At 40.1% G+C, this 23,366-nt stretch overlaps 1 protein-coding gene across 9 annotated transcripts in view; it reads left to right on the top strand.

Annotated features, from left to right (window-relative positions):
* LOC150086730 (endothelial transcription factor GATA-2-like) overlaps positions 1-23,366 on the top strand; it is a 130,311-nt gene that overhangs the window by 66,890 nt on the left and 40,055 nt on the right. For 4 of the 9 annotated variants that reach the window (XM_090372724.1, XM_090372722.1, XM_090372723.1 and 1 more), the window contains 3 exons: positions 4,463-4,531; positions 7,793-8,473; positions 19,144-19,349. In XM_090372724.1, the coding sequence (XP_090228850.1) occupies positions 4,463-4,531; positions 7,793-8,473; positions 19,144-19,349 (956 nt within the window). The remainder of the gene's footprint in view (positions 1-4,462; positions 4,532-7,792; positions 8,474-19,143; positions 19,350-23,366) is intronic. The other 5 variants (XM_090372730.1, XM_090372728.1, XM_090372725.1 and 2 more) reach the window with 5 other exon arrangements.

Raw genomic sequence — 23,366 nt, 5'->3', positions numbered from 1 at the left:
CAAAACTTAAGGACCAACATTATTTCTAAAGGTTACAACCAAAAAATCTTCACTTAAGGTACTCTTTACTGATGAGAGTAAATTCAGTTTCGGCAGCGATTCTGAACGTCAGTTAATATGGCGAGAGGTTGGCACACGGTATCACCCGCCTAACATCACTGAAAGGGATCGATATGGCGGTCCAGGTGGTCTCGTCTGGGGTGGCGTTATCTTGGATGGACGTACATAACTTCAGATACTGGAAGGCGGTACTGTAACCGGTGCACGCTACTGTACTAAACCCCTGGCTTGTAGCCGTGAAGGGTATTGTGTACGGCATGTGCGTTCTGTATGCAATAAAGAGTTCTTCTTCTTCTACTGAGGTAATCCCAAACCAATGCGTCTGTTCCGAGGTGCCATAGACTCCGAGTTCGTGTTTAAGGATGATAACGCCAAACCCCATCGCAGCTGTTGATATGCTTTTGGAAAGTGAGGACATTGTTCGTATGGATTGGCCTGCCCGTTCCCCTGCCGTTTTAAATCCCATCGAACACATATGGGACGCTCTTGGGAGACGCCTATCGGCACGTCCGCACCCACCAGAAAATGTTCACCAGCTGAAGATGGCGCTGACAGAGGAATGGACGATGTTACCGCAAGAACTTTTTTTTTTTTTTTTTTGTCAACAACATTGTTCTAAGTATGGACAGGCGGTGCAGAGCCTGCATCGACATTAGGGGTGGCCATATCTCCTACTGAAGACCACCTCTTCCCTTTGTTCCATCTTTGGCAGTGATGCATCTGTATCATGGCAACCAGTGCTGTGTTGCCATTTTTGAATAAAGTCCCTCTGTACCGTTTTGTTTCCTTCATCACTTCTGTACCTCACGAGGTTCCTTTGGTATGCTTTTACCATATCCAGGCCACTCCTATGAGAAGCTATAGGTGAAACCTGACTGGTCCTTAAATTAAATTTTGCACACCACTGTAGTAAATTAAGAATATATATGCCTTAGAAATGTCAAAAGCAACTGCTTAAGCTTCACTAAACCCTCCCGTCCAATTTGTTCAAAGAGCAGTAACGCCAGTGGATAGACACTGATGGAATCCATACTGGCGATTCTTAATCAAATGGAAGGTTTCTATGTAGTTTAAAAGTTGCCGATTGATGGATTTCTCCATTACATTGGAAAGAGTAGAAGTAAGAGAAATGGAACGGCAATTGGGTGGGAGGGATTTGTCACCCTTTTTAGGAACTGGCTGGATTTCAGCAAATTTCTAAGCAGAAGGAAAACGTCTGTGGAACAGGAAAGTGTAAAAAGGCGACATAGAAAGGAGCAGAGTTCAAGAGCATAGGTTTTCAGAACAAGTTAAGGAATGCCATCAAGACTGCCTGTCCTTTTTTTGACATAAAAATCGTTCACACTTCTTCTAATGTCCTTCTGTCGCAAGACCACAGGATAATTGAGAGGAATGTATTGCAAATGTCAGGATTTGGATTACTATGAACACTGATCCAAGAGTTAGAAGAAAAGCAAAACTCTAATCGAGTTTGTTTTTCAATTGCTGAGCATTTTAGTGCAGGCAGAAAATGAACTTGGATATTTGGATCTGGAGATCAAGCTTAGAATGTCACATATCGCAATTGGCTGAACCGCAATATGCTATATTTTAACCTTAAAGAGTCTTAACACATTAATTGGAATACAAATCTTATAAGGATAGTTTTACTGACGAGGTCTGCGCGTTCATGTATTCATGGGTTCATTGTTGCAGACCCCAGGGTTTTCCCCATTAGCCGCTATTGTACATCTTGTGCTGAAGCTTATGCCAGAACTGACCATTTGTATGTTGGGTGTATAAATGTAATGATACGTTCCGTTGTAGTGTTGTCGACCGGTACCTGGCTCTCAGCAGGCGGGAAGCGCAACACCTGATCACCATGTCCCACCCACTCCCCATCCCCACCACGAGGAGGCAACTAGGATCTACCATCGTCATTCTGGGCCAACCTAGGACAAAGTCCCAGAAGAGCGCGATTAAAGGTGAATATTGAAATTATTTAGAGTAGAAGGAAGAGTATGGGAACTGGAAGTGGGATGGAAAGAGATTGAAAATGAGGAGGATCAGGTGAAAGGATGCGACAGTAAAAATGAAGAGAAAAGAGCTAAAGCAAGACCAAAGGAAAGAAGAGGATAGTGCTTCTTGCTTCTCCAACATATAGCTTTATAATAATGTCCTAAATCGTTAGGATCCATTAAGAAAAGTTCCTCGATGAAGATTTCATCCAGAAGGACAATTTAGATCCAAGGTGAACAATGCAGCATCTTTACTGCTAACAGATATTTACGCTCTGAAGAGACTATTAACACAATCACATTTCAACACAGAATATATAAAAAACTATTCTGAAGATTCCATCAGCAAACCATCACGCCGAGATGACACTGAGTACACTTCAAACGTCTTCAAGACTGTGAAAGTTCATTTAAAAGGAAGAGGCATCTGCGAATATCTTCCAATGTGAAGGAATCACTCAGATTTAGAACTCGCCGAAAATATGTGCACAAGTAATAAGTTTCTTCTAACGTCTTCCAGGATGAAAGTTCGTCAAGAGGAAGAGGAGATGTTCCAAGAGCACAAGACAACAAATCCACTTGCAGATGTATATAACTAATAAGATACCTTGGATGGAATCGAGACTTATAACTAATTCCGTTCCAGTTGGTCCTCATAGCAGGGAGGGCAGCAGAGACCGTAGCGTCGGCTTGCAGAGAATTTTCAATGTCTTCCTAAAGTTCTCATCGAACTATAGGAAGAGAGAAGTGAGAACCACAAAGACACAAGGTTGTTGTTGAAAGGCCCAAGTTAAACAGTTTACTGTTGAGACTACCATGTCCGGTTAAAAGAACGGTAGCTTGAAGGCTCAGGAAAACCAGAGTAAATCCTTTTTAACAATCTCCTTAAATGTGAGGAGAAACTCACGAGTCACACCACCCACCGGCATTAGCAGAGGTCCAATCTATCTGCCATTTAGACACAAAAATGATTCTCAGTCTTCTTGTCCTGCACGCTGGAGACATCATCAATGACGCAGGGTCTGAGCATTCAATGGAATTTTGATCTCAAATGTATGCTCAAACCCTGCGTTATTGGTATCAAACAGTAATCCAGTCATGTCGCGGATCATAACATTTCGTATCTTGTAATGCCACGACAGTGCAATTAATGTTATTTTTTATGGTAAGAAATCTACTTCAATGATATCATGAGTCCCCAATTATATAATTTCAAAAATTCTTCAGTTTTTAAGATGCTGACCTTCTACCAACCTAAGATTCAATATCTCCCGTTGTTGAAAGCGACTTGCCACAGGGTGGAGTAGGCTTCTTCAGGAAATACGGGCATTAAGGTTAGAAAGATAATTTGCCAAGGATATGGTTACCAGCGTCAAGATATGTATAACAAAGATCGTTCCCATGGAGTACTGGACATTGAGATGGGTGAATCAGAAAGGGAAGTATTAGTTTTTTGAATACCATTTAAATGAAATGAGATGAGAAATTCGGATACTTAGGTCAAGTTGTGCAACCGGGTGGTAGAACTAATGGATGTGTAACGAATAGAATTAGACCTGTCTGGATGAAGTCGGGGTGGCTTGTAGAAAGGAGGGTTTTGTGATCGACATGCCAATGATACTTAAAGGCAAGTTTTTATCAATTGGCAGTGAATACATTGGTCAACGAAGAACGGAAGAAAAAGGTCATAGTATATTCCAGCGTATAAGCCGACCTTTGACGCACCCTGCCTGAATTAGGGCCGGCTTGAACGCAGACGATAAAATCCTAATCTTGAATTAAAGACATGTACTTAGGGTTAGAAAGAGATGACTTTATACTGATATATATTGGTTTATCATTTAATTCGTGGGTTAGGAATTGGACACATAGAAGTATCCATTTACACGAGACATCAGTAAGATTTGCATCGAAAACTGTAGCTTCTCTCAGGTTTACAACCATAGAATGTCTATAGATTTCTTACTTCTGTATGTGTTGATCTGTTCTTCGAATTGTACGACACATTCCAGCTAATAGGACATTTCTCAAAGAGTTGATTTACCCCTTAATTCCTCCAAAAATTATGCCTCTTTTTGCATGAGGTTCTTTAGTATAGACCAGTGCTTCTCAAACTATTTCATGCCGCCATATTCGATCTGATCACACCAAGAGAAATGCTAGATACCTACCAGGCTAATAAAAGGGATCATCATTCTACTCCAATGTCTCCTGGGTTCTATCCACTCCCCGCACACGGAAAATACTTTGTCCTCAGGGTGGAGTGCATTAGGAGGAAATTCCACCCACATTTTGAGAAGCACTGGCTTAGAGGTTTGTTTTTAAAAGAATTGAATTTATTAAGCTGTTTTGCTTTCAGAGCTTTGACTGTTTTCCTTTATTTTTTCTTGTTCTTTTCGCTCTAGATCCTCATTATCTTCTAAATCGAAGGCATTTTGCGAGAATTCAGGAGAGAAATTATAGCTATAGCCCAAGTAAGAACATTTCTGTAGTTTTTATCCCATCCCCTGTAATGTAGTTATAACCAAAAAAAAAAAAAGGGATCTAATTAACCACTACAGAAATAGTCTATAGAAATTATCTAACTGAGTGTGAAATTCCCCCTTGTGTGCTTAAATAACCTATTTACAGCTCTGATTTTAATTTAGGAAAGTCTAACATTAATTATAGCCATGTATTCAACTTTTATATACACCGATTGAAAAATAAACGAATTGCGCATGATCAAGACAACTCATTGTACGTCTGCAGCGAAGATGCAGACGTACAGTGAGTTATCTTGATCGTATGTCGAGAGCATTTGATCATGAATATCATTTTTGGTACCTACTGTACATAGAGATGAAGAGCTGGATCATACAAAGTTTTGTACTTGATGATATAAACACACTTTTCTTCAAGGGCCAATTCTCTAATGGAACTTCGCTAAAGATGGATATGTTTCTGTCTGTGATTACGATTAGCTCAACTTAAAGAAAAAATAATCTAAAAATAAAGGAAAGGAGCGTGTGGCAGTTCAGCGCTTTTCAATGGTCCCCAAACAATCATAATAACTTCTCAGCTCAATGGACTCTTTCGTATTCAGTTTATTGAAAATTGAATCCATAATATCGAACGAAGAGGGGGAAAAAATTGTCCTTCTTTCAGCGAAGGAATAAAATCCTGGATAATTTCAATAATTTTACCAAATTGGGAGAGACACAGGAAAATTAATAGAGATATTTAAGTTGTAAAGTAGAATCTGGTTGATGTGGGCTCCCTCTGGTGGAAACAATCTTTTGATGTGAATGTTTTCGGACAGGGGCACACATCTCGATACAAAAATTGCGTCCCTTAAAAGTGGTCACGTGAAGGCGCTTCGTCCAATAGACGCGAGATGGGGGGGGTCTACCTTAACAACCAAACGCCTTCTTTTATAAGTCGAGCTATTGGCAGACGACATGTTTTGCATTTCTTGTTACAGGTAGAAAAATCGGACTTGGAAACTCGCCCGATTGGAGGACTCCAGATCCCACCCAGCAGTTTAATTGAGGATGACACTAGAAGACGGGCCACACTGGGTTCTTTCCTGCTTAATTAAATAACACGCAGCAGACAGGAACTGGGTTGAGGAGAAGCACAGGAAACAAAACGTATCAGTCAAGCATATCTGTTGTTAAGCATGATGACACCGGCCAACAAAAGCCGTACACGGTAATGACGTCTGTAATCCGTACTTCATCAAAAATATGGATTGTCACGGGACAGTTTTGGCAGATGGCTGTCAATTTTGCTGACTAAATAGGCCTTGTTATATCTGCAGTTGGTATTTAGTAATTAAAATTTAGATAGTATCGCGCTCCATGCTTTTCTTCCTGTCTGTGGGCATCACACTGAGAAGAAAACCCAGGGGGGGGGTCGATGAACATGCAACATTGATTCCCTCTATCTGCCCCGATTGCCTCTCTCGCTACCGACTTTAAAATTAGACTGCAAATACGTTCCACTTGCACGCATGCGCACATCTATTTATCTAATATGTTTTTAGATGACATTCAGGGGTCATTGCGGGAGGGGGGGAGGGATAAGGATTAACCAGGTGGTTTCAATTCACATTCATAGGTTTTTTTATTTTATTTTTTTTTTTTTCGGATTTCTGTCAATATTGTTGATTCCATCACGTGTTTCAACCAATGCTGTTTCAACTAGGGAAGGACCCTTCAACAATTGTTGCAGGTCCTTGCCTAGTTGAAACATTCGGGTACATTTATGTACCCTAATGTCTGGCTGAAACACATAATGTGAAAGTTCAGATTGTGTTTCAACCAATACTGCTGATTGTTTCATGTGTTTCAAGTAATACTATTGATCGATGTACATTTTCTGTTAGAAATGTTTATTGTGCGCTGTTGTTTAATGCATTGCAATCATCCAGCATTATAGTGGATGATTGTTTTCTAATGGCTGGTTGAAACACAACGTTAAAAGTACCCGTTCAGATTGTGTTTCAACCAGTACTGTTGATTTCTTCGTGTGTTTCAAATAACACTATTGATTGATGTACACTTTTCTATGAGAAATATTGATTGTGCGCTGCTTTCCTCTGTACTATTGTTCAATATGTAGCGATCAATAATACTGGATGATTGTTTTCTTCCTTCAGTGCTGTTGATTGTTTCAACAGCAAACAATAGTATTAACGGGCGTTTTCGCGTACACTATTGTGCAATCAACACTGACTTCTTTATCGGCTGTTAATCGGTGTTGATTGTTTTTTTGGCCAATATTAATAGTTTTTTTGAGTGTTCACTCAATATTAGTTCGTTTATGGCATTTATTTTGCGATTTTTCATTCGCAGTAGAGGTGCCCTGTCCGTCACACGAGCGGGAACATTATCGCCAGCGACATGGCTCTGAAATTCCTCGCGCAGCCTCCCGCCTTTCACCACAGATAACATCTCCTTATCTCCATCTTCGCTAATCAGCCAGTCTTCGTAATTGCTAAGTCCTGAAGACTCCTCAGCAGCGCCTCAAAGTATTGCACTTAAAAGGGACGGTCTAATTAGAGAGAGAGAGAAAAAAAATAAGACTATCTATTGATATTTTTATCGTTTATTATTATTCAAGATGTACGTGGGAAACTTTAGGGTCCATTCCTAGTAAACAACACATTTTATGAACGAAAAATCGATTCTTTAGATCAAGTACGAGGTGTGTGCATTAGTTGTGGAATTTGAACTTTTTTTCCCCACCTGTTTTCTAACCTTACAAATCCCCGAACGCACGCTAAATCAAAAAGATAATCAAAACTCTTCATAAGGATCTGATTTCGAAGTTCTGATGTTATGTTTCAAACACGTTAAAAAAAAAAAAAAATGCTAACCGAACGAACTACTTGTTAAAAAGTGTGCATTACATCAAGAAATATACTTATCTAATTCTAGTGTATGACACATGTTTCGAATTTGGGAAGCAACTAACAGTATGTACGAGATGCGAATCCATGTGCGTTGGCTCTCAGGATGGTTTCCTCCTGTATGCAAATGAGTGCGCGAGCAATCAATGATTATAGAAGAGTCGTATTACTGTGGGTCTAATATAATATAATTGGTCACTTCGGCGATTATTTAGTTTAGTTTTATGTTGGATATCGCATTAAGCCTAACTGTGTAATGTATAACATTGTAGTTTATCAGAATTACCATGTGACCTCTGCCTGACCTTTACGTGTCGTTTTCTTTTTTCTTCTCTTGCAGCACGGATGTCAAGCAGTCAGATGTGTCGTCCTCACTTCCACACGCCTCTTCACCCCTGGATCTCGGACACCAAACCAATGGTGCCCCACCCCGCCCATGGGTCCGCTTGGTGCTCTCCTTTCTCCAGCAAACCTCCCCACCATCCTAGCCCTCCAGGGGGACCTCTAGGGGTCCATCCGCCACCTCACCCGGCACCCAGTTCCATCGCCAGCACCCTGCCCCCTCACTCTAGTCCCCATCTGTTCAGCTTTCCTCCCACGCCTCCCAAGGATGCGACCCCGGACACCGTCACCGGCGCAAGCTCCAGCAGCGGCGCCGACTACGGCGTTGGATCCAGTCTGGTTTCAACCGGGGACGACAAGGGACCGACTCCCAGCATGATAACCACCCTCGGCTCGGCACTAACAAACTGTTCCAGTAGCAAGCCACGAGAAGGTACCTTCTCCTCCTCCCTGAGTCCCGTCCACCATCATCACCACCACCATCATCACCACACCCCTCATCCCATGTCCACCTACTCCCCTTATGTCTCTGGACCTCCTACGGCCGCTCCACCACCGTCGGCTGACCTGTCGGGGGCCTCTTACTCTTACCATGCCGCTAGTTCGCTGCTAAGTGCAAAGACGCAGAGCTCGGCATCCGCTACCTCGAAGCCAAGAAGCAAGGGCCGGTCCAGCGCTGGTAAGACGGCCATTTCCCCCTGCCACGAAAGAAAGGGGGAAAAACGCCAGCACTTGCCGTGCGAGTCCTTTCCTTTGTTTCTCCCTCCTCCCTCTGACAACCCCTAATACCTCCTACCTACCCTCTGTTTCATGCTTTTATTTTTAAAATATTTGAAATTTTATATTTGGCGTCCAGTGTCCGTCTGCTGCCATCTCCCGTCGCTTGGTACAAGTCGGGCGTCTGTGCCTTTCAGACTGACACTGGTCGTTTGTATATTTTGTGTGCGTGTGTGTGATCATTCAGCCATACTAACATCACTAATGCACTCTCATCCCTAGGATTTAAAAGGATCTTTACTTTTTTTTTTCCAGCTGATTTGTGTATGAGTGAATGTTTTATTGAACTTGAACGAGGACAACTCAATCCTTAGAAAGCGACGTCCCTTAAAAACAACAACTGAAATAGGGTTCGCGCTTAAGTTGACAATAACGAATCTCAAGATCCTCAGCGAGAGGAACTTCATCTGGTACATCATTCCTTTAAAAATCAGAATATGATTCTACGATTAATTTTCTAGCCAAAATGAAAGGATCCATTAGGCAGAATCCTTGCCCAGACATTAAGACTCATCCATTGCTGGTGTCTTCACTGGATGATGACACCAGCAATGGATGATACTTGTTAAGAAACACCATCTATAACTATAGATAGCTAACAATAATCAGAGAAGAAAGGCACCAGCCGACCATATAACAATATATAGCAAACAATAGTTAGTGACAATACAGCAGTATACAACAATAAATCGCGAACAACAATCAGAAAATAGATAACAATCGTAACAGACGACAGTCATGGAAGAGACACCAATACATAACAGATCCCGAACAATAGTGAGAGAATATACAACAATGTACAACAAATTGCGAACAATAGTCATGGAATAGACACCAGCATACAACAATACAGCGAAATATCACAATGTATCTCGAACAATAGAGCGACGCAACTATACAACAAGAGATCGCGAACAATAGTCATGTAATAGATAATAATACAAAACAAGACAGCGATATATCATAGTAGATCGAGAACAATAGTCATGGAATAGGCACAAATATACAAAAATAGAGAGCAGACAACAGTCAGGGAAGTGACCCAATACACAACAATAAATCACGAAAAATAGTCGCGGAAGAAAACCGATATAAAACTAGACAACAATATATAACAATAGATGCGAACAGTAGTCATGAAAAGTAGTCTATTATTCGCAACAGATCGCGAACAATAGTCATGAAATAGACTGCAAAATATTACATGACAGCAGGTCGCGAACAACAGTCAGAGAAGATAGAGCAATGCACAACAAGAAATCACGAACAATAGTCATGGAGTAGACACTAATTTACAACAAGACAGCGATATATAACAGATCAATAGTCATGGAATTGACACCAGTATATGACAATATTAGATAGCAGACAACAGTCAGAGAAGAGACACCAATGCACAACAAAAGACCTCGAACAATATTCAGGGAAGATACAGCAATATACAACAACAGATCGCGAACAGTAGTCGAGAAATAGACACCAATATACAAGGCAACAATATATAACAATAGATGGCGAATAACAGTAATGAAATAGACACTAACGTACAACAAGACCGCTATAAATAACAATAGTCAGGAATGATACAGCAATGTACAACAATAGATCATGAAAAGTATTCTATTATTCGCAACAGACTGCGAACAATAGTCATGAAATAGACATCAACATTCAGAGAAGACTGAGCAATGTACAACAATAAATCACCAACAGCAGTCATGGAATAGAAACCAATATACAACGATATAGCGATATATAACGACAGATCGCGAACAATACTCATGGAATAGACACTAGTACCCAGCAATAGATCGCAAACAATAGTCTTAGAGCAGACACCAGTATACAACAATAGACCTTGAACAATAGTCATGGAGTAGACAGCAGTATACAACAATAAATCGCGAGTGGCAGATACAGCAGTGTATAAAATAGATCGCGAACAATAGTCAGGGAAGAAGTATCAGCGTTAACAACAGATTGTAAGCAACAGATCAACTCTAGATAGCGATAAATTCGAAATGAAACAAAATCAGATCATAAACTGTGCTTTCTAATTGACTGAGTTGTCTCTCATGTTCTCCAATTTATCTGCCACTGTTATTTTTCTAATTAAATGTTTGCTTGTTTTCCTATTGCTCACTGAAACGAAACCTCCCTCCTCTTAATAGACAAATCTTCGAGTAAAACTTCCTTCAGTTAGCAATAAATGAAATTTTATAGAATATTTGTTGCGAAATATTGACCTTGTTTTAAGCCCAGTTAAGATAAAATGAGGATGTTAATATTAGTTTAAAAGAAAAAAAAAAAAAATGAAAACTTTTGATTGTTTTATTAACTTTACTCGTATCCTGTTAAAAATGTTCATTTAATTATCACTTAGAATATGTCAAATATCAAGACCAGAGCTGCTTCACTGGCAGTACGTTCCCCATACATCGCAGCCTTTTCTACGTGTCATCCTAATCAGGTTTCAACAAGTATTTTAAACTGTGACCAACACGCCATTTTTATTCATAATTTTACATTTCGAATGCACGTTAGCCAACCATGAATCTTGAACTGAAGCCATTCCAAAATGAACTTAATCGTGGTTTTGTTTTATGCGCTGAATGGGTTACAGAAAGGAACGAATTCTTGTTTCCATTGCGAAGGAGAACTCCTTTGAGGCCTTGCTTTGATGAGCCAATAAACAGCCTCCACTCTATTGGTTGGTGGAAATTTTCAAAACAGTTCATGACTTCAGGAATGCTGTTCCAAATACACAAGCGCAGTGGCCAAAAATATATGAATCTTTGTATTAAGATAGAAGAAATGAAACTCGTTGTCCATCAGACTTTGGAAAGGTCTTATCGTGGGTGTACGTTTAGTAGGAGCCACGATTCAAGAAACGAAAGACATAACTCGCCTCTCAAAGGCATCCATCTCAAAGGTTTTTAATGAGTGGAAAGCAAGCGGTTCTTCCACATCGCAAAGGCAGAAAAACAATACGTCAAGCGCAAAGCCATGGTACTCTCAGGGGGACTGTTCAGAAAAATAGAACATCCAGAACTCCTTTTTCAACACGTACCATGCGCAGGGAATTGAAGAAATGGAATATTGGCAGCAGCCTGAAGTTCAGAAGCCACTTATTTCAGAGGAAAAACGGAAAAATTCGCTTGTAGTACGTCGTGATTGGACAATGAAAGAGAGAAGAAAGTCGTGTGGTCAGACGAATCATGATCCACTTTGTTTCGCACTGATGGTAGGCAGAGAGTGTGGCCAGAACCTCAGGAAGCGATGGACTCTGTTTGCCTTGTTAAGACAACCCAAGAACTTGGAGTTGGTATCATCGTATGAGGATTGTTTTGTTGGCTTGGACTGTGTCTGTTAATACCGGTGGAAAGTCGAATGTCATCCAGGAATTATCTGAATTTTGTATCAGATCTACTGCACCTTGCAATGTTACACTTTTACCCCGAAGGTGATGGTCACTTTATGGATCTTAATACAACAGCTCATCGTGCCAGAATCGTGCAAATGGTTCGGAGAATGCGGCCCGGATTCCCACCATCTTCCTTGGCTCCCACATTCACCCGATTTCAGTCCTATTGAGAGCGTGTAGGATATGATGGAGAGTGCTATTTGGCAACGAAGTCCTCTTCCTTCAACTTTGTCACAGCCACTCGATATTTAGCTGGAAGAATGGTCACAATTAGACCAAAACGCACTAAACACCTTATAGAATCCATGCCGAGCAGCACACTTGCTGTTATTCGAAACAAAGGAGGCAGGATTCGATACTGAATAAAGATTCATAGTTTTGTGGACCGTGTGTGTGTACCATTCAGTCTTCTTCAGAAATATGGAGAACCAATTATTTTTAACGGAGTCTATACCCGAAAAGACCGTCCCTGCGGCCAGTAGGTTCTTGGATTTTAGTCTTCACCCTAACAGCTCTGCAGATCCTTTGGTTAGATTTAAATCTCTCACGAGATTGTCGAGTTCGCTTTGCAATGTCGTTAAAATGCCTTGCTTATTCTTCGCATCATAAACCACCACATTTATGGAGCAAAAGTAGCGGCCATTAACCAAAATATCGAGGTTCCCTCCATACTATTGGAATGGCTCGACATGACTTGCAGATATCTACATGTCTAAACATGTACGGACACGACTATGCTTGTCAACTACAAAGGAACTAGTAAGCAATCACGTATACATGGAATGTGTATCAATTCTTTGGAATTAGAGCTAAAAGTAGACCCAGAACCACCAATCATTTTGGAAACACCAAAATCTCTGAAGACCGGTGGATTGTCATTAGAGAAAATACAGTTGCGCACTATTTCTTAGGAATTAAACAAATCCGAGTCGATACTGGCAATGTGATGAAGAAATAGGAATCCAAGGGTGGGAAATACTCCCACCCCCGAGAAGCGTTCATGAAGGGTAAAATACTGAGTGGCAGGAGTCTTAGGACGGCCTGATTACCCCATCTCCTCATCCGCTCGTAGAGAATATAAGCTGGTAGACGTGAAGGGTTCCAGGCCAACCTCATAGTATTTCCAGAGCTCATTGAGAGCTGCATGCCATGAATTTTGCATGCCCCTACTCCAATCCCTCAAACATAGATTCGCATTGTCAGATTTTGCACCCGGTAGTCGTAATCTGGTTCTATGCTGTCTGTCTTTCTTATAGACAGCTGATCACCTTTAGAATTAACCAGAACACAAAATCAGGGGGAGGACAAGATTTCCCTCTTCGTTATTGGTCCATAAATTAGTAGAAAAATTTCAACAACATCCCAAAGTACTCATTGCGACCAAAGTTTGTCCAAAAAGCTAATTTCTTTGAACAAATACGCGTTTGTTCATATGCTCGAGAGTCCCATAACTTTTGGTAGGATAGTGTAAGTATAATCATGAATTGCTATACAAGCAAAGGAAAGAATATTTTTTTATACACAAATTTAGATTTTTTTTTTTCTATTTATATCTTGTGGGTCATATAAGGCCAGAGAAGTTTACAACTATAGCGATCACTGCAAAGAATAGTACCGATATTTAGTAACGCCGTGTAGGATCGAACAGGCGATGTACGGATTTCTCTCCCGGCACACCAACCATTCGGCTATTGACAACCTATAATTTGATACACACAGACCTAGTTCTAGCCCGACTTCTAAGGTGTGCTAAGGCTCACCTCGCTTTTTCAATCTCTCTTTCACGTGCTCTTAATTGGCAGGAAAATTTAAATCGCAACAAATCACTCGGATATCGAGGCCAGCTGCAAGCAGTACTCCCGCAGATGTTTTATCCCACTTTTGATTGCATTTCAATCATTTCTAATGCATTGTTTATTCCTGACATTCGAAACCAGTTGTGCACAGTAGGATAGGGGCGACGAATTCAGATTGCCCTCCCCTTTAATGCCCTTATATACTAAAATGTAAGATTACTAATTTTACACCACGTATTTTAACAGATATCACTGTCTGGATTATTATTTATTATATAAGTATTGTTTAGCTTTTCCCCCCTATGTTTTAATATTTGTATTGTGACGTCACAATCAACGAATGACGTCAGCTGCAAACGATGTTTCTATAACAAAAATAAAACGAAATGGACAATTGATAGGGGTAATGAAGAGTCCTAATGTCAGATGATAGATTTGTCCACCTTTTAGGGGAATGATCATTTATCCGAGGGGGTTATTAGTAACAGACGAACCACTATGGGGGAATTGTCTTAGTCTACACTACAATAAACAGTAAGGGAAAGCTTTCAATGAATCTACATTTTAATTTGGCGTTTAGCGAGAACAGTCTCTCATCCTGTGGTTCCTGTTAAGACCAGCTCAGACAGCAAGCTGCTCCTTCCACATTCTTGGAATAGCTGCTACCTCCCGACTAGGGTCATGTAGGAAGGGGAAAAGTCGGGTCCGTTAAACGATTGTTAAAGCCTGTAGCACAAGAGAGGGGGTGGACAATGAATAGGGGAAAAAATAGCAAGGTTAGAAGATCGTTTATAGAAAAAAAAAGAAGAAGAACGTGCCTGGAATTTCAAATATTTAAGATTTAGAGTTTGTATCAATCATTGTGCTCTAATCATGTTGAATTCGCTGCTAAAAACCAAACGGAAATCGCTTATGTCTACCCGGACATCATTAAACAGGAAGTGACCTCAGCATCCTAGGAAATGGTGTGATTGTTCATGACAAAAACAGAAAGAGCGAGTTGCCAATGCAACTATCGGAATTGCTGGTACCATCTATCTGATCTCTTATATTTTTTTTTTAGAATTTGGAGGGAGAAAAAAAAAAAAAAAGAGTTTTTCGCGACCGCCTACTTCGGAAGACACGCTTCCCACCCAGTCGCGTATACACCGCAGTTGCTTAGGCATTCCATTCTGTTTGACATGCATCTAACGTACTGTCTATTTTGACACGCCCGAAATGAACACAGCCCTACTCACAACAATAAAAATTCAACAATGGAAGCTATCGTCTGCTCTAAAACACGTTCTGTTTTCAAACAATAAAGAACGCGTGACGCTAAATATTTTCTTTTGTTCGATGCTACACTATACCAAACGACTGGTAATAAAAAAAAAAAAAAAAAAAAGAAATCGAACTGAAATGTACAAAACAAGAAACTGTACGTACAAATTACGACCGGGGCGCCCGGACTGCTGCGGACTAATTTAGTTGTAACCTAGAGCAGCTGTAGGAATGCGCTCATACTCTCTGCCTGCAAGTTATTCTAAACTCGACCATAAAAGTTATTTTTCTTTTTTTTTGCCTTCCGTTTCTTGCCACGCTCTGTGACTACGCATTCGGCCAACTGGGGGCCCCTATTTAAAAGAATCAGTGACGCCAGAAAACTTCTCTCTTTAGATGCATAATAGAAAAAGCGGAAATAGCAACTATCACCATCGCCGGCGTCGGTGGGTGGGCTTCGTGGTCCTTACGTGCCCTGTCGCACCTCCCGCTGAGGGACCACCGTCAAACTGGGTAGTTCGTCTGATGAGGAAATGCTTCCGAAGAAAAAGAGAGAGAGAGAGAGAGAAGTATACCTGAGGGCCATTTTAATGTCTCACCTTAGCTGGTAGCCGGAGATGTTAGGCACTGCCTCCTTGTTATACGGTCCCGCGCTCCGAGAGTGGCTTCCGACGTTGGCATCGCTCCGCTAGTCCGAGGTCCGCTGACGGACAAATTGACAGACGAGAGTGACGTCCGGGATACGGAAAGAATATAGTTATAAGAGCTTAAGTTTGAAGAGGGAAGAATATACGGATGGAATTCTGGCCGCTCCGTGTTTACGATTACCGACGCGCTCTTCCTAATGGATGTTTCCGCAGGTGATCGAAGTCGACGACAGGTATTTGATCGCAGTTTCGAGTTCGTATTACGTTGTATAATAAGAACGAAAATGGGGAATGAAAAATAAAAATTAATTATTGTTTTTAATTCCCTGTTTGCTCTAAAATGGCTTTTCCGTGATTCTTAGTATCGCAATAATTAAAAATCTCAAAAGACTGATTGTTGTTTAGTTCATTGTTTCAGTGAAATGAACATTAGCGAGCAGACGACTAGCTGTATAAACCGCTGGAAGTTAACAATGAGGTTTCTTTCTTCCTTTTTTTACTGTTGTCCAGTTCATTGTTTGAGCGAAATGGACATTAGCCAGTAGACGACAAGCCATAGAAACTGCTGGAAGTTAACAATGAAGTTTCTTCCCTTTTTTAATAAGCTACTATTCTTTTTATTGTTGTCCAGTTCCTTGTTTTAGTGAAATGAACATTAGTGAGCAGACAACTAGCGGTAGAAACTGCTCGAAGTTAACAACGCGGTTTCTTTCTTTTTTTTTTTTTTTTAATAAACTAGTAATCATTGATAAAATAATTAAAGCAAAGCTTAAACTAGTAATCCTTTTATTGTTGTCCAGTTCATTATTTGAGTGAAATGAACATTAGCGAGCAGACGAGTAGCCATAGAAACTGCTGGAAGTTAACGAGGTTTTTCTTCTTTTTTTTAATAAGCTATTGTTGTTTTAATAAGTATTGTTTCTGTTGTTGTTCAGTTCATTGCTTGAGTGAAATAAAACATTAGTGAGCAGACGACAAGCCGTAGAAACCACTGGAAGTTAACAATGAGGTTTCTTCTTTTTTTTAATAAACTAGTATTTTTTTTATTGTTGTCCACTTCATTGTTTCAGTGAAATGAACTTTAGTGAGCAGACGACTAGTCATAGAAACTGCTCGAAGTTAACGAGATTATTTTTTAACAAATTAGTATTGTTTCTATTGTTGTTCAGTTCATTGTTTGAGTGAAATGAACATTAGAGAGCAGATGACTAGCTTCTGGAAGTTAACAATGAAGTTTCTTTTTTTTAATAAACCAGAATTGTTTTTATTGTTGTCCATTTCATTGTTTGAGTGAAATGAAACAGCCAGCAGACGACAAGCCGTAGAAACTGCTGGAAGTTAATGAGGTTTCTCCCCGTTTTTTTTTTAATAAACTGATATTGCTTCTATTGTTGTCCAGTTCACTGAGTGAAATGAACATTAATGAGCAGACGACTAGCCATAGAAACTGCTGGAAGTTAACAATGAGATTTCTTTCTTGTTTTTCATAAACTAGTTTTGTTTTCATTGTTGTCCAGTTCATTGTTTGTGAAATGAACATTAGCGAGCAGACGACTAGTTGTATAAACTGCTGAAAGTAAACAATCAGGTTTCTTTTTTTTTTAATACTTTGTTTTTAATAAATTACTATTGTTTTATACTGTTCAATTCAGCGTTTGAGCGAAATGAACATTAGCAAGCAGACGACTAACCATAGAATTTGCTGGAAATTAACAACGCGGTTTCTTTTTTTGTTTTTTTTTACAAACTAGTATTGCTAAACTTCTCTTTTTATTGTTGTCCGTTTTTTTTTCCTTAGAAACTGTTACTAGGCAGTTTTGTGATTAAATGTAGGTTAAGCAGACTTTATCCGTGATCAATATTTCGCCGCCTAAAGTTAACCTAATTAGGTATAAAAATAAAAATCTGCAAAACATCTCTTCAGAAACTGGACATTGCCTTATAACAAACCTTCTATTCTTTTGGTGATGGGGAGGGGAAATTACTGGCTCCTCAAAATATTTGTTTCTAAACCGTATATACAAAAAATCACTTAGGATGGGACCCTACATCTATGGGGGCAAAAAGTACTTCACATTAATAACAAGCAATTCTGTACGCATACGAATAATGGATTTTGTTACGTCACTCGAGCCTAGCAGACTCCACTCAGAGACCTCAACAATGAACAAATTGTTCGCGCTTTTTTTTTTTTTTTTTTTGACTTTTACGTTTGTTTTGAAGAATAAAACATTGTCGTCTGCTCGAGGTAACCATGGCAACCTTTAGCCAATGAACAATATTCCTAATTATCAGAAAAAAAAAAAAAAAAGAAATTTACAAGACATATAAAATGCTAAACATTGCTAATTACGCAGCAGCTACTGGCCCAGTGTGTTCACAGTAGCTTTGACCACTAACATCAGTCTAACGAAATAGATTTTTTCTTTTTTTTTTTTTTCTTTCTTTTTTTTAAGAGCTGGGATTACTCACAGTGATAAAATGCGAGAGATGGGATACATTCCGGTTCTAAATAGCTGGCGTTGTTAGAACAAAATACACGCTTTGAAACTATGAAATCTTTTTGAGGAAAGCGAAAAGCATATTACCTCTTCAAATGACCTTCATTAAGGTCATCCGTTAAATGGCTTTTGTTAAGACCTCCGCTGGCGTGCTGCCAGCTCTTTTAACCCCTTCTTTTCTCTATCCGTTTTATTGCCGGGTGTCGACCGCCATGGGAGTGGTTTTGCTATTTGCATTACTTGAGTATTTGGTGTCTGGGAAGAGCTCAGCTGTCATAGAAGAGAATGTAAACAGCTGTTGTTTGATCACATGATCGCTTTCGCAGTTTCTGACTACGCCACTGTTGATTGGTAAATATAACCTTAACGGAGCGAACCCAGATGAGATTTCAAGAGGACGGAAAATCCGGATAAAGTAGTTTTTGTTTTCAATGATTTTAGAGGAAATCGTACAACCGGGGAACGATAGATCGGAAATTAACAAAGAGCAAATTTTCGAAAATTTTACAATTTCTTTTAATCGAGCTTATATGTGTCGCAGAAGGAGGTATATTACTCAATATTCATCTAAGAGACCCTGTCCTCCCCCCACCCTAAGATAATCACACGCTACAAGATCGCTAACGATCCAACTATTAGGCTTAATCGATCACAAGTCCTTGTTTAGGTGTTATCAGCGGTTTTAGGGAAGGACGTACTTGAAAACGAATGTGGTGGAGTTCTGGGAACGTTGTACCTTTTCCATTTCGGTGTTCAAAAGGGGTAGCGCGTTATGAGGTTAGGACGAACTACTGCTAGTGCATCAGACGATCCTGGACGTTGATTATTTACGTATACTAAGTACATGATTTCTTACTGATGAAGTTTAACCAAAAAAAAGTGCTAAAGTAAAGTAAACTCCTCTGTCGCGGTATTTATATCCCCCCTGTTTGACTTTTAAGGTTATGGATGCTTGCCTAACTGTTCTGGCTCATGGATTCCTGTTTCTTACTGTCCAACAGAGGGTCGAGAGTGTGTCAACTGCGGAGCAACATCAACGCCGCTATGGCGCAGAGATGGGACAGGTCATTACCTGTGCAACGCCTGTGGGTTGTACCATAAGATGAACGGTCAGAACAGGCCCCTCATTAAGCCTAAGCGACGACTGGTAAGTTAATTTCTCTTTTTATTCATCTTTATCAATTGTTTACAGTGTTTTTTTTGGTCATAAATATTGTATTGGGATGAAATTTCTTTTTTTATTATAATTAACTGGCCAATTAATCGATGTGGCCAGTTTAAAGTGTATGCAAGATGCGCGTGGAAGATGAACTCCTTCAAAAAAAAGAGAGATAAAGAAAAAGTGAGGAATTTGATACCCGAAATGAACTATGGGAAAAATTTATGTTCTCAAGCGCGTGTAGTCACCAATTTCTCCAGACAATTTTGTAGTTTATTCTCTCTCTTTCATTCTCCCCCTGTCTATCTATCTTTCTCCATTTTATGTTTACATACGCCCATTTTTCTGAATATCCGATCCGGGTTTTTCTTTTTTTTTCTTTCTTTTTTTCTTTTTTTTTTTTTCTCTCGGCATCCACCCAGCCCTGATCTCACGCTATCATGGAGACTTCGTTCTCGCGAGCTGTTAGAGACCCTGTTAAGGAACAATCTTGCATCCTAATTACTAGTTGAGGAAAGAAGTTAGGTGGTGAAATGCCTCTGGCGACGCATACTAAGAGAAGGAGGGGGGGAAGCGAAAATTAGGGAGGGAACAAATACATCAGTAATGGCGAGCTGTTTGACCTGTAATGGGTACCTCGTGGCCTGGGTGTAAAAAAGGGACGCTCTCGACGTCGTCCGGACGTTAAAAATACTAAGTGGGTAGTGAGGGTTGCCCAAATGCTGCTTGCTGAGAGGGGATGGTAAGACAAAAAATTAAATTACTTAAACTTAATTATTGGATGTGCGCAGAGGTCACTGGAGGCGCTGTGACATCCGTAGCAGCCGAGAAACCCCGTCCGACTGCACGAGATGTTTTGATGTATCACCTTTTGACGATGATGGATAAGTCTTTGGCAAGTTTGTCGATTTTTGAAGTGGTGTTGTGGACTTGGGGGGGTGCTGCGACTCGGATAATCGGCTGCAGCTATTTTAGGATCAACATGCAAAGAGTGATTGTCAAAATTAATCACAGTAATAACCACCCCAAGAAAATTACCCCATTTTTTATTTCAGCTACTCAAAGTTACCACTTTAAATAGCCGAATACCAACATAAAACGATAAGACTTCAAACAAGGTATAATCGTTAGCAAAATTGTATAATAATTACGCTAATTAGCCTTTTAACGTTTCTGCGTACTTTACTTTATAAATCAACGCGCATGCGCTTGCGTTTCTACGAGTAGCTCGCAATATTCTTGCTCGGGATGCTACTGATGTCACGTGATTGCAGTTCAGGCCTCGAGTATTGGTTTGTACGCGACAAAACTAAAAGCTTGTGCATTTATACTGTCATATACACCGGAAGTAAGTCAGGAAGCAGACTCTGCGTCTTTACAGGAAGTGCATTTCAGAAGAGTGACGTAAATAGGTGGCCATAGGAAGAGGGGGGTGGAGAAAGAGTTGATTTCGCACCTTTACGTATCGTTAGATTAATTTTACAGTTAAGTTACTTGGGGTAAACAAGCAGGGGTAACTAGAGGTTACAGGCCGACTCCCCCCACTTGCCTTACACCCCCCCAAGAGCGAGTTGAGAACGCACGCATGTCCCAGAAGATCCAGCAGTGGAAAAAAGGGGGGTGATTTGGTCACGTAATCCGCATCTGATTAGCTTGTTTTTCGAAGCTGCAAGAAAAGGGTTTTTAATCAGTCGAAAAGGTGTCTGAAGGTAATAAATCTAGCTGAAGAATTGGGTGGAGAGCGAAGGTTCTTTTAGAGCAGCCATACGTCTTTTTGGCACCGGGTTTGTTGAGGAAGTGCTTCATTTTGTGCGCGTGATAGGCACGCTTTTCACGAAGTTAATAACTAGTCGCGTAATAAGAACTAAAAAAAAAAAAAAAGTGGATAAATTTTAGGAATGACAAGATGGAGAATAGAGAGCGGCCAGTAGAACGTGGCATTTCTACATCCGGTGTTTCCTGTTCCCTAAGAATGCAGTTTCCTGGATTCCTAGAAGGAGGAAACCACAAATTTCCCTTTGTTTTAAATGCCCATTTTATTAACGAACTGGAAACATCCGGGTTTCTCACTTCTGGAATTGAAAATCATTTGATCACGTGACAGTTCGCTTGTTGCAATAGGTTTGTTTGTTGTTGCAACGAGCTCTGGGTGTGTCAAATATTTTATAATTGAGTAATTTTCGCGCACAGTTTTCCAGCGAATGTTTTTCATCCCGCAAAACGAATCAACCGACTTCCCCTTTGCTTTGTACAAATTAATTAATTTAAAATTTGTGCCAATTTCCACCTTTAGCTCTTATCCCTAATAAAATAGTAAAATCTTCGTTTTTTTCCTCTTCGCCTTTTTACCCTAGTCATGAAGTATTTCGCAATTCAGTCTCATCCCTGTCCATACTCTTGTCATTGTCTATAGCTGATTTTATCCACCATCCTATATAGCGTTCTTATCTTCGTTTTTCATCCGGCTTTCTTTCCTGTCATTCTGTTCTGTTCATTTTCCGGAGGTATTTCATCTTAAAAAGCGTTTACCTTCCTTACTCTCCATTTCACCCACGTTATACAACCATCTGCACTCTACATAAATCACTATGGGAGCGATTTATACACTGAGTGGCCAATTTATTAGGCACACTTGCCTAATAAATAAATAAACATCGGCGGTGGTTAGAAGCCATACATATACGTATAATAAAATAGACAAGTTAAAAATATTAAAAGAAATGAAGGTATTAGGATTCATTCTAAACTAGCTTTCATTTTCTTTCCTCTTGAAATACTTCTGAGAGTCTGGCTGAGGAAAGCAGCTTGAGCATCGGAAAGTTACCACATTTTACGCTAAGTTACTACAAACACGATTGGAGGGAGTACAGGTTGAGACTGCGCAAGGCTCATGAGGTAGAATTTTTCTCAGCGTGGCCTGTACTTGTTTGCAGCAGGGGGTGTTTCTACAGCGATAGAATGCGCTTGTGTAAGAATGGTCCGTTGGATGGTAACAAATCTGGTACGAAATTATGCAGTGCCTGCCTTATGGAACCAAACGCCAGGGCAACAGGCCCCCATAGGGAGAAGGACGGCGTTGTAATAAGCATAGTATTTCAGGCGAGACCCCACTCTGACATTGCACACGTCTTGGTTGGCTAGCTACCATAACACTTATATTCAGTAACCAACGGAAGTCGAGTATTGTTTATCCTGACCTGATGAGGACCACTCAGAAGGATCTACAAGGACTGTATTTGCATTAACTGTTTCAACAATTTTCCCAAGATTTGCTAAGAAAGCAATAGATCAACACGAACTGGGTTCAGTTCATCTTGATAAACCACGAGTTGGTTTATCAAGTTTTCTAATTGACTTTAGAAGAGCCGTCTTCCAGATTTTTGGAAAAAGCTCTCACATAAACGTTCATAAAGTAGTCCGCAACCAAGCCACTGAGGGTGTTAAGCTGGTTAAGGGAAATTACAAGAAGTCTTTCGCTAAGAATGCAAGAAGAGCAGAACGACATCTTTATTATTGTAGAATGAAGGATGGAATCATATTGGTCCACGAGATATGAATGAATTAACTGTTGATGGTCCTGCTCAGGTTGTGGACAAACTGAATGGGTATTTTGTATCTACATTCACACGTGAGGAATCTTTAGGGATGGAGATGCCAGAAGTGTGGCAAATTCTAGCAGGGAGCTGAATAATTTTGTGATAACTGAGAAGAAAGTAGAAGAGAAATTGTTGAAGATGATGGACATAAAAAAAAAAGGTGGCTGAAGTTTGCCACTGCTGATACTAATACCATTCTGGAATGATCATTGAAACTTTCATTCTATCCTGAAGATGGAGTCTACGTGGGTAGCACAGTAAATAGAAAGAACGTTCCCTGAATCATATCAATACATTTATTGAGTCAGTATGGTGTGAAAGGATTTGCAGTGAATGGAAAATAATAGTTGAGGGATGTCAACATACCGGATGGCTCTGAGGAGTATTAGAAAAATCTCTTTATTCAGAT

This window comes from Mastigoproctus giganteus, chromosome 4 (assembly GCF_048544385.1).
Source record: "Mastigoproctus giganteus isolate SK-2022 chromosome 4, ASM4854438v1, whole genome shotgun sequence".
NCBI classification, from domain to species: Eukaryota; Metazoa; Arthropoda; class Arachnida; order Uropygi; family Thelyphonidae; genus Mastigoproctus; species Mastigoproctus giganteus.
The sequence above is the reverse complement of the archived record's forward strand: the minus strand, read 5'-3'. Positions and strand labels throughout refer to the sequence as shown.